Raw genomic sequence first — 12,613 nt, 5'->3', positions numbered from 1 at the left:
CGGAAACCTTAGCAGCGAGACATTCACTGCAGTGCTTTTATGTTATAAATAAATCATGTTTTACTGGACTTATCTATTGTGAAAAATGGAAAACTGCCTTTAAAAGAAGAAAAAAAAAAAAAACAAAGCTCGATTAGCCAGTTAACAGTTTTTGAAGTTGTGTCGTTTAAATGTTAAAACCTGGCTTGAACACAGCCTATGAAGTTGGGATGAAAAACAGCATCAATCTCCCAGTCCCAAATTGCTGCCAAAATATTCCTGAACACGACCCAGTATAGATCCATGTGCAGCCTGTGCAGTGGATAATCAATACCGGTAACAAGCCAAGAACGACTTCATTCACTGCTGCAGAAAAAACAAATTGTCTCCAGTGTGTGGTGATAATCAATTTGGAAGAGTTTAAAACATTATGCATCACTTTCTGGCAGAGCTAAAAATAATACTGGGAACACAGGCTTCTTAAGATTGCTGCTATTATTCTGCAGGGACTTCACAGGATATACCGTAAAAGTTATTTTTTAACATGTCGCTTAACAATCAGGTGGAGTATTGCAAAACCAGAAGCAAGGGCGCTGGAGCAGGGAGGGCCAGAGGGACTGCACACCCCCCACAAACTTTTATAAACCTCACTTTTTGATAAAAGGGCCTCACATCTTGCTTCGCTTGGTCTTGGTCCTGCCACAACCTCTATACTTATTGCTTGTATTTCTGAAATATACTTGTGTGTGTTATAATTAAGGCTGTATTTTTTCACTATTTATTTTACAGCATTTGGCTGTCTAAAAATAGGTATTTAAAGATATTTTATGCTTAAACAAAGTGTTTAATAAAGCAGAAAAATATATGATGCACTCCGTTTGTAAGAATTACTGATATAAGAATCAACTGCATATAGTGATCAAAACCACTGGGACCAAATCATTCCTATACTAGCCATGCTAAAATATTCCGCTTTGTAAGAATCAAGCAGTTCGCTTAGAAGAATCATTTCAGGGCAAACTGACTGCATGTAATACAATACTGTACACAGCGTGTGCAATATAATCCCTGGTCTGCAGTGACTCCCAGTAGAAAAAAAGCAAGTCATGCAGCTTACATGTGTCGACATGACAGGAAAAAGAAAGACGTGTGACTGCTTTGTACAGGTATTTTTTGTGTTCTCTGTTTGTGAACATTTGTTTTAATAAAGTGAGTACACATTCATTGAATACTTACTGAGTACAGCACTGCTATTGTGTGATATGCATGTAGAGGAAGGGGAATTGCATAGCGGCACAGTGGGAAGGAAGGAGAGGCCTAGTGAAAAACTGAGATTTGCATCACAACTGAAAAAAATCAAGCCACAGATGCTTAAATGCAGTGGTAGTCATGACATTAAAATACTGTACTGTCATTTTAAATCAAATGCCATTACATGTAACACCACATGGCAGTTAAACTAGGCACCCTCACGAGGTGATCGCTTCTCAAGTATACTGTAGTAAAATAGGATTCAGCAGCCTGAGTCATGATCATATATCAAGTTGCTTACACACAAGGACTTGTTTTGATATATTGTCCTCAGTGATTGAGCACCATTGACATTTGTATACTGTATTTAAACTGCTGATCTGCATAGGCGCTTTTGCTAATTTTAATCATATTTTAAGAATCAAACGCTTATAAGAATCAAATAAACAAGAATCTTAAAACAGAGTGCACTGTACAACAAATCTGCCTAAATATTTAATTGCTTACCGGATAAACAGTACATTGTAGAATATTTAGCTTTTTATGTCCACAATGTTGTTTATTGTTATAAAAGTTCTTATTTTAAAACCAGTCTAGAAAAACAAAAAACAAAAAAAAGTTTCCATTTCAATGTGTGTTGCCCAAGCAGTAATGTAATTACAGTTGATGGTATCTTTGCTTTGTACATTTTATGGATATTTACGTTTTCAGTTTAGTTTTCTTGATTTATTTGAAGTTGTTCAGAGCAGTCCTGAACAGCAGCGGTGATCAGTGCTATTTCATTTTTGGGAGAGGGATACGTTACCCAGTTCAAAGGCAGACAAGACAGCCTCAGTGTGCAGCCTTTACTTTTTGCATTGGGATCAAGTTTTTTTTTTCAACGTAAGAAATACTTTTAAAACAGAAGCTATACAAGGATAATTAAAGATGGTGTGCTTGAAATGTAATTGGTGCAGCAAACACCAACTTTTTTTTTTTCCCAATGCCAGCATTATAATAACATTATAATACTTGTGCAGGCATATCACTTTTTAGAAATGTTAACTTTGCAGATGCGTAAGCGCTTGCATGCTATTCTCACATTTGGACTTGCATGCACGCCACGTGGAAATCGTGAGATAAGCAGCTGAGTGGTTAAGGCATTATAAGGCCCCCTGGAGTGTGTTAATGCTATTATAAAACGATTATAAAATGATTAGATTATTTACTTTTTTAACGAACGGCAAATAAAAAATAAATATTTCCAATAACAGTAAATATCACTACACACAAGAGATAGTACCAGTGAAGAGTAAGAAAATATTTGTTTTAATTTTTTTTAAATTTGAATAAATGAACATCAGTTTATTCATAAGTATAATAAGTGTTGATTAAAATGTGTATTAAGTAAATAATTTCTGTATATCAATTATATTAATTAAATTATATTAGAAAACGATTAAGTGCGACCAGCCAATCAGCTTCCAGATCTAGTGGGCTTCTATTTTGCATAGATATACCATCTTTGTTTTTCATGCAGATTGAACTCCCACCCCCAGACCTGGGACCAACATCATCTTTAAACCAAACCCTGTCTTTACTACGTGAGGTGCTGGCATCCCATGATTCTTCAGTAGTGCCACTGGATGCAAGACAGGCTGACTTTGCACAGGTAACTCTTCTCTTGATTTTGTGTTTTTTGTACAGAAGATCTCACAATTCAGTTATAGGGAAATGCATTAAAAACAAAAATGTGTGCGTGGTAATCATGATGCTTAAACTATAACATTTGTTAATCATATATCTAAAATATTTTGTAGGTCCTGTCCTGTATCCTTGACCCACTGTTACAGCTTTGCACTGTTTCTGCCAGCAACCTGGGTACAGTGGATATGGCCACCTATATGGTAAACTCCCTCTACATGATGAAGACCACACTTGCACTCTTTGAGTTTACAGACAAAAGGCTGGAAATGCTGGAGTTCCAGGTAAAAGTTTAGCTGCAGGATACTGTATATGATAAAGACGCGCTTTCAATGAGCCACTTTCATGCTGCTAGGTTGTTTCTATATGTAGTTTCATTTGCAGTCGCTCTAGGTCATTGGCTTGTAGCTTAAAGGTCTGTCCCTACACCTGGTAGAAATGTTTTTCTTGCTGTCGCTTTTAGAGGATTATAATGGAAAGCATTTTAAGAGGTAAATAGTTTTTCTAATTATCTACTTTTTGGTTTACAGATTGAAGCCCATCTAGACACTTTAATAAATGACCAAGCTTCCTATGTGCTGACAAAGTCAGGCTTGAGCTATATATACAGCTGTGTGCAGCAGCACAAACCCGAACAGGTGAGTATGTTCGCGAGACCTTAATACTAGTTAGGTGACCATTAATTGGTGATACAGTTTGCTTTTTAGGTGCTTTAGCTGAAGACTCCACCCCATAACCTAATTTAACAAGCTTCTATTTTAAATAGCAGCGGTTTATTTATTTGTACAGCTTTGCGCTCTATATATTCCTGTGCAGCCCAAGTCTAAAACTGTAGTTGCCATGGAAACCTCCAGCTTGAGCCACATCCATTAATCACACATTAATACAGTAATATCACCTTTCCACAACTCTCCTATTTTTAGAAGAAAAATAAACACATAACCAGTTTTTTATTTAGATATGTATGTTTCTTACAAAAATCTTGTAAATGTTTTGTTTCAAAAACTTTAACAGCATCTCTGCTGTAAAAGAATGAGAAATGTTTCATTTATGTTAATGAGAAGGTAGGCTGATTGAACTTGAACTGCTGTAGGATTAGAAAAGGGTAATGTGTGTTGCTAAGTCTCTCACTGTTAGCGTATCCATATATTCAAGAAGTCCTACGTTCTGATAAGAAATTCTGTTTTTGTAATACCGGAGTTTTAAACACCTAAGACCTGCGATTATATAATTGTCCAAGACAGAATCCTTTTAGTTTCTCTATTCATTTCTTTCTCTTTTTTTCATATTTGTCTCTTTGGAGGACAGGGTTGTCTGATCATGTTTTTTTCTGCTCCGGTCATGTGCTTTTGCCATATATTCCTGCAGGAGATGCTGCCCAGTCTTTGTTAGTCTGACTTTTAAATAAAAAACTGGGCCCTTCACATAATTTTTTACTGGGATATTTAGATTTAGGTTTGCATCTAAACTGAATATTCCCATCACTAGGTTCCAGCTGTATGATGCCAGCAAGCATGCATATTAGAGCCAGAACTGAAGGAAACTTATAGTGCTGTATTCTGTCAACAATGAAATATTGTCCATGATCATTTGGGGGTGTTTCAATTAATTTGCTGTCCTTGAGATAAAAGCATTCTGCAGAAACATTCCGGGGTCTGACTTGAATACATTTGTTGAATGATTTAGATTACAGAGTCCACATTTTATGCAGAAACTGTATCGGGAATTAATATCTTTTTTTTAATTTTTATATGACTACAATAGGACTTTTTTATGTACCAAGGTAATGAAAATAATGTAGAGGTTCTCTGTCATCTATCACTTTGTCTGTATATCACACTTAAATATTTACACACAGTATATCTACAGAACCACTTGTCCAGTTAGGATGACGTTTGTGAACAGCATTCTTCAGCATCAGAATAAGGGGTTAAATTGAGTGTCTGTCCACAGAGAGAGACAGAGACAACATTGGTTGTGTCAGAGGCTGGGGGTATATGAAGGCATCAGTCTGTATGTAACGTACATTTTTACATGTGCATACAGTGGATGATGATGATGACAGTGGTCATGATGGTCTACTTTTTAATTTTATTGAGTTTACAGCAATGGCATTTCCTTGTATTAGTTATGTAACCCATGCTGTAGAATCAAATAAAAGGAACCTAGGATTTCAGCTTGGTTCATCCTTATTGCACAGCTATTAAAATAAATACATCTTCAGTGAAGGTTTCAATTTTAGGCACACTTGCGAAGGGTTAGCAACAGAGCTTGGGCTCCACGGTGAAGGGGGTTCAGAGTGGAGAATGAGTGTAGAGAGGAGGTAATAAGTAAACATAGAAAAATAACAATTGCTAAAAGTGCTGGTTAATAAACCAACACGATACTTGTTATTGTTTGTTTGGCCAACGTGCCCTTTTGTTTGGTGTTTCTTTAAATCTTTGTTTTAATATTTAATAAAAGCTGAACACCAGGGGGCTGCCGAGTGGCACATTCAGGAAAGGCGCTCCGCGCGGAGTGCAGGATGTGCCCTATAGCCTGGAGATCGCAAGTTTGTGACCGGGAGTTCCTAGGGGCGGCGCTCATTTGGCCGAGCGCTGCCCGGGTAGGGAGGGCCTAGGTCGGCAGGGGAATCCATGGCTCGCCGCGCATCAGCGACCCCTGTGGTTCTGCAGTGGAGCTGCCAGATCTGTGTTGTCCTCTGGCACTATAGGTCTGGTGCTTCGTTGTGGATCCACAGTGCGAAAAATGATGGCTTGGCAGGAGCACATTTCGGAGGACTCGTGCTCCAGCCGCCGTTTCCTGAGTCGGCTGGGGGGTTGCGAGTGGTGAGCTAAGAATACAGATAATAATCGGGCATTCCAAATTGGGGAGAAAATCTGGGTAAAAAAGTGGCGACGACTAAATTATTTTAAAATAAAGCTGAACACCGTAGCGTTTCAGTTTTGCCCTTGCCAGTACCTGCTTGTGTGTGTTCCTTTCTGGTCTGACGTCACCCCTGCAGCCATCACTATCACAGTGCAGTACAATTTAAAGACGAGGTGTCATCGCTGGGTTTTCTGTAAAGGTGCAGTACAATGTAAAGATGAGGTGTTATCACTGGGTTTTCTGTAAAGGTGCAGTACAATGTAAAGATGAGGTGTTATCACTGGGTTTTCTCTATAGACGTAGTACAATGTAGCAGTCTCTATTTTTCGCCATTTCCCACGCATGTGGTGAGAAGTACAATATTGTTTTCAGAACAGAAATTGCCTATGGGAGTTAATATTAGTGTTTCACAGCTGTGGCTCTATTAACAGTCACACAACTAAATGGGTACTTGAGTAATCTTCTTTCATGTTTGTTTCCCCAGCAACAGGATAACTGCAGCGAGCTTAGGGCTGTTTTGATTTATCAATGTTGGACTCTGACAGTTTTATTCTGGTTTTGCAATGTTTTCTGAAATGGTTAGGGGATATATATATATATAATTTGCACTGTCATGATGTCTTACTTTTAGATGCTTCACAATTTGTTGCATAACTTATTTTCTGTTTTCTTGCATAAGGCTGAGCATTTATTTTTTTTGCCTTAGGCTGTTTGTAGAGTCACACCTCACTGGGAACTATTAAAGGCTTAACAGTTGACCCAAATTGTATTAAACTGTGCAAGAAGCTACTCCCACATACACAGAAGAACATTATAAAGTGCTGGGGGAGGCTACCTCACTACACTGAGGTACATCCATTAGCTAAGTAGGCCCAACGTTTCACCCAATGCCTTCATCAAGGTTAATGCGCAGCACTGTTTGATTCTTTGTTTTTGATCACAGGCTCAAATGTCTAATTATAGCATTAGTGTTGTTCTCTTTCTGAATTATTATCTGGAGTAAGTGACCTTCACATGCTGTCAGTGTCTTGGCATATTGTCCTCTGAATCTTGACCACATTTCTTTTTCTAAGTTTTTGAAACATCTTGGCAATGGTAGGAAAGTGAACTATAGTGCCCTCCTTCACTAATGTCCCCCTCAAGATTAGCCTTGAAAATAATTCAAGGTACATTTTGTCCATATACCACGTTTCAAAAGTATTCAGAATCTATCTCGAGACAATATAAATGTGTGTTTCACTGCCCTGACCTACAGGTCATTTTAGGTTGGTTGCTGTCATTTAATTTTATGTTGTAGTGACATCTCTCTTGTTTTTGTCTTTCAACTATGAAGACATCTGCTTCAGTGTTATGGCAGTCTGTCTAAAGCAGTTTATTATCTGTTTTCTTGTAATACACATATGGATCTATTTTTGTCTTACATATAATAAACAAACCACCTTTTTATTTTATATGTTAAGTAGATGATTCACAAGCGTGAGCAACTAAAAAGAAAGTCTGCCTAAGTCTACAAAATGTGTTTTTATGTTTTAGAACCAAACAGCGTTCTAAAAATAGTGGAAAGCGGCAGTGTTTCAAGTGACATCAACAATCTTCTGTATGTTTATTACAGTGTTTTGTTGTGATTACTATTCTGCATTTTTATTGTTTTCTTTTGATACTCTCCTTTAGGGGCCTTTAGCAAACATTCCCAGCATGGATAGCTCCTCTCTAAAGGCTGCTATGGTAAGTGGATCATGGGATTTGTTTCAGTTAAAAATGTCAGTGATAGCTGTGGCATGTATCGGCCAGCATGTTCAATCTGAGCTTGCTCTTTTGCATAATGTTGTTTTGTTTTTTAACAGAAGTGGTGTAGGGCTATACATTTTTTCAAACTCAATCAGGATCAATGGGTAATTGGAAGAGAAGAAACTGCTGCAACAGTCAGAAAAAGCAATAACTTTAAGTTATTATCATAACCCTGGTTCCCTGAAATAGGTATGTTAACCATTACAAATGGGTGTTTCCCTTTAAGATACCCGAACTGAAAACTCTATACCAAAGACTCTCGCTAGAGCAGGTTGGTGCTGCTGCGGCTCTGCCTCGCAACCATAAAATAGCTGCGCGCCCTTCCATCAATGCCATTTTCTTTTTGCAGTCATGCTGATTACTGGGTTAGTATGAAGGGTGACCTTCGTTCTGGCCTCTGGAAAAAATTAGACAAGCTTTCGCAATTGAAAATGCTTGCATTTCACTCACCAGCTTACCGGAGGTGATCGAAAGCAAGAAAGCTGTCTTGAAAGACAAAAATTTGAGCTCAGATGAATGCGTCAAAAAGGTCCTGTAAAAATTGCAGTATAACTGCCATAGGGCATATCGTGGGTTCGAACCCACGAGCCAAACGCCACATCTGGAACATGACCCACTTGTACCCATATTGGGAACGAGTAGAGGCTGCCCTAACATTTTGTAAGATGTCAGTCACGATGTTTGAATGCCCCAGACTGCTCAAATGCAACCATTCAGGGGCCAAGCCCAGAGCTGCAGGCTCGATGGGCTGGGGTGCCACAGAGTGGCCCACGCCTGACTGAGCAGGTTGTGACGCATCAGCAGTTCCCATGGCTGGCTGTTCAGGAGCTGCATCAGAGAGGAGAATCGGACTCTCCTGGGCCAGAGAGGGGCTATTAGGAGCACCCTGGCCTGGTCTGGTCTGGTCTGATCTGATTTTCTCCAAACAGAGCAGGAGCAGCCCAGGCGGCAGGAACGCACAAAGACGTGTGGGCCACAGGTGTGCCATTGTGTCTATCCCCAGAGGTCCTCCTTCTCTGTGTATGGAGAACCATAGGGGACAATGTGTCGACTCCCAAGAGGCTAAAAGATCCACCTCCTCTGTCTCGAATCTCTCCCACAAGAGGCTCCACTCTGTACCGCTGGGGACCTCAGTGAGACAAGGTCCGCAACCCAGTTGGAGCCCGGAGTAATAACAGGTTCATTTCTGCCCATCGCAGAAGCTTGTGGGCCACGCGGTCCAGACTGGGCGATTGCAAGCCACCTTGGTGGTTTATTTAGGACACCACTGTTGTATTTTCCATGCGAACAAGCACGTCTCTCCCCTGAATCAGTGACAGGTAAACTGCCTGCAGTTCCAAAACATTGCTGTGGCGACCCTCCCACGGAGGTTGCCATGCACTTTGCATACTCCGGCCCAACCCCAAAGTTGGCCGCGTCTGTGGTGTTGGCCTCTGTCATGGTGACTCTGCCCAGTGCTACTCCTAAGCGTGGTTGAGATGGCTGTTTCCGCCAGGAGAGTGCCTGTAGACAATGATTTGACACTGTCACAAGCTTGTTGCGGTTTAACACCGGTTGACGAACCATGCATATGTAGAAGACCCAGTGGGAGGGTATTCGATGCTGCTGCCATCAATCCCAGAAGCCTCTGGAAAACCACTGCTGGAAGAACCCTGCTGAGTTGAAGCAACTCGAGGCAGTCGGTTACTCTCTCCACTCTGTTCTCCGACAGCTCTGAGCCCAAACGCACTCCTAAGTAGGTGACTGGCTTTGCGGGAGCTAGTCAACTCTTTGCATCGTTCACTTTCAGACCTAACAGATGTAAGTGATTGGTGACGAGTTCTGTGTGTTTGTGCGCTAGTGGTGGAGACCCTGCACAGAATAGCCAGTCATCCAGATAGTGTGAGGACTCTGATGCCTCTGAGTGGCCTAGGTTGTTACTGTGCTGCAGGCTTGCACGGTGGCGGTGGGTGCTTTGGCAGAAGGCGCACCAACTCCTTGGTGGATTCCCTTACACACTGTGACTGCTGTATCATTTCGTCTACCGCCGGACCAAAAGTGTGACCCAGGGTGACGGGAGCGTCCAACACAAAACTGTGTTATCTCCATCCAGCACTCGTGCCTGGGAAAGCCAAAGCTGTCTGTGTGCAGCCACTAATGCTGCCAGGTTCCTGCCTATTGCATGCCCACTAAGCTTGGACAGCCTGAGCAGGTTCCGTGAAATCAAGCGTAACTCATCTAACTGAAGAGACGAAGGCTTGTGGGTCTCAGCAATGTCCCCGATAAGATGAACTTGTTAAGCTAAAAGAATGCTGTTGTATCTTCCCAGTCTAGCAGAGAAAGTGACAGCTGTGTAGACTTTCTTTAGAATGACCTCAGTCACTCCTCATTGCTTGTTCGGGCATGCTGCGTCCTTGGAAAATAAGGACAAGTTAGCAGGCTGAACCAGTGCAGCAGTGGGGGCCTCTACTTGTGGAAAGTGGGTAAGACCCAGCTTGTCCGCCTCAGAAATCCCGTTCAGCAAGTCCATTGAACGGGAAACTGCCACGGCCGTGGCCCGGTGTTCCCAGGTGGACTGTAATTCGTACAGGAAGTGGACCAGAGGGGCAGCAGGGAGAAGTGTCGGCTGCTCATCATAAATAGAGCGCCTTTCAGTTTGTGCTCCAGGCCAGGGCACCTGCAAAATTGCAGTTTCCCACTGCCATTAAGGGCATAATCTCAGCCAAAAACGGGAGCTGTGCCACAAGCATGTCAGACTTCGCATGTCAGAGGGGAGAACCAGCTAGTCATCCTCCACCTCTGAGGCAATGATTTGAAAGCATGTCATCTATCTCATCAGTTACTGTCTGCAATTGGTGACACTACCGGCAGTGACGGTGTAGCTGAGCACTCTTTCAGCAGCTCTGCAAGGATTGCTTGCAGGCTTGAAACTGCCTCCCACATTTTCTCGCTGTTCCCTGCCTGCCGAACGTGATTGGTGGGCTTTCTTCCTCCTCCACTTTGGAGGGGGGGAGGTGAGGAGGTGAGGAGGAACTATAGGAAGACAAGGAACGAGAGGTAGTGCTCTTCCTTGCCCGACTCCTACCCACTGCCTGGACAGGACGACGAGAAGAGGGGCCAGCTTCCCTGGGGATGCGCGGCAATGCTGAGCGCTGCGCAGGCGTGAGGGATCGTTCCCTACAGTGACGTGCTACTCGGTTCTCGAGAGTACGTTTCTTGAACGATGCACAGGTATCATACAAAGTGATGTCTGTCAAAGCCTTCTGCGTATGCTTGGGCCCAAGGCATACAATGCACTCCATGTGACCATCCTTTGCAGGCAGCTTGGTCTTGCAACTGGTACACGCATGGAATCCAGACATGTTAACAATACTGTGCAATAGTGTGCAATACACTATAAGGTGCACTCTGTGCCGACACTCAACACTGACATTCTCCGTCCACGCTCAACACTGTGCTGATATTTTGTGCTCGGCATCGACGCTCCGTACTGATACGATGCGCTCACCGTCGACACTTGTAATCGTTGCCGACGCTTGGCACGACTCAATGCACTTGGTACCGACGTTCGGTACTGAAACAGTAACTTCGAATTCGCAAGTGAGATTGGGGGTGATAAAGTGGCACGCTAGTAGGGATTCCCACCTGAGAGTCAGCCACTGGATATTTCTAAATTCACTCACAAAAATAGAAAAAGCCTGCTTCAAAAAACCTTTGTAATAGCACTGCAGAAGCAGTACTAAAACATCATCGAGCTGCTAGTAGGAACGCCTACAAGCTGCTCGGAATTATTATTTATTTATTTATTTATTTTTTCTACTTACCTCTGTAAGAAAAACACAGAAAAGCAATAAAAATGCACTGATGGAACAAAAACGAAACCACGCGCTCCTCAGAATATTCTTATATTTATCTAATGTGTAGAATGCACAATACATATTAAGAAAAAAAAAATTGTTATGTACTCCGAAGGACCGAGTTAGTCTAACGTACTACGATCCTGGGAAGGAACGGCTAATCGAGCAGCAGGCTTCCCACGGCACACAAGGCCGCGGTGGGACTAACCTAACAACAGAATATAGCTGAAAAGAATTTTATGCTTCAGCAATTCTGTAATATAATAATAATAATAATAATAATAATAATAATAGTAATAATAATAATATATAGCACTAAAAACAAGTTAAAGTGCTAATAGGTATATAGAGAAGAAAGATACACTTAACTGTATCTGGAGTAATCAGCACGGCTGAAAAATAAAATGGCATTGCTGGAAGGGCGCGCTGCTATTTTATGGTTGCAAGGCAGAGCCGCAGCAGCACCAACCTGCTCTAGCGAGAGTCTTTGGTATAGAGTTTTCAGTTCGGGTGTCTTAAAGGGAAACACCTATTTGTAATGGTTAATATTCCTTACATGAAAGGAAACATTATTATTATTATTATTATTATTATTATTATTATTATTTATTATTATTATTATTATTATTATTATTATTATTAAACATATATTTTATCTATATGTTCTTTTAATGATTACAACTCTTAAAAGAATATTAGTGAGTGATCACTAATACGCTTTTCCTTAATATTCATGGTCTCAAAATAAAACATTTGTTCTTAACCTCAGGTTCAGTTCGATCGTTACCTGTCCTCTCCAGATTCTTTGGTGATGGCACAGTTGAATTTCCTCCTAAGTGCGACACTTAAGTAAGTAACAAAAATAATGTGGGCTGTATTTATTTATTTATTTATTTGTTTGTTTGTTTTAATGATGGGTTCTTGAATATGTTTATATGGAATTAAGGCAATGTGACCTCAGGATATAAAAAATTTACTGTAAACCTACACATCTCTGTCAGTGTGTGAGCAACATGCTAGATTTCTGTTTTTGCATAAAACTTTCCTGACCTGTGTGTTTGTGATCACACTACGTACACAAAATGAAACAGCACTATTGTGAATACTGCCAACCTTTTGGAATGTGATGGAAACACTATCTCCACTAAACCAAACTAATTCAGCAAAATAATACTAATAATAATAATAATAATAATAATATTGGCATT

General features: G+C 41.0%; 1 protein-coding gene across 4 annotated transcripts in view; it reads left to right on the top strand.

Moving 5' to 3' along the window:
- Nucleotides 1–12,613, top strand: part of cog6 (component of oligomeric golgi complex 6) — a 34,545-nt gene that overhangs the window by 19,977 nt on the left and 1,955 nt on the right. For all 4 annotated transcript variants that reach the window (XM_041260271.1, XM_041260272.1, XM_041260270.1 and 1 more), the window contains exons 10-14: nucleotides 2,750–2,881; nucleotides 3,030–3,197; nucleotides 3,444–3,551; nucleotides 7,453–7,506; nucleotides 12,175–12,254. In XM_041260271.1, the coding sequence (XP_041116205.1) occupies nucleotides 2,750–2,881; nucleotides 3,030–3,197; nucleotides 3,444–3,551; nucleotides 7,453–7,506; nucleotides 12,175–12,254 (542 nt within the window). The remainder of the gene's footprint in view (nucleotides 1–2,749; nucleotides 2,882–3,029; nucleotides 3,198–3,443; nucleotides 3,552–7,452; nucleotides 7,507–12,174; nucleotides 12,255–12,613) is intronic.

This window comes from Polyodon spathula, chromosome 9 (genome assembly GCF_017654505.1).
Source record: "Polyodon spathula isolate WHYD16114869_AA chromosome 9, ASM1765450v1, whole genome shotgun sequence".
Lineage (NCBI taxonomy): Eukaryota > Metazoa > Chordata > Actinopteri > Acipenseriformes > Polyodontidae > Polyodon > Polyodon spathula.
This window is presented reverse-complemented; position numbering and strand designations above follow the sequence as displayed.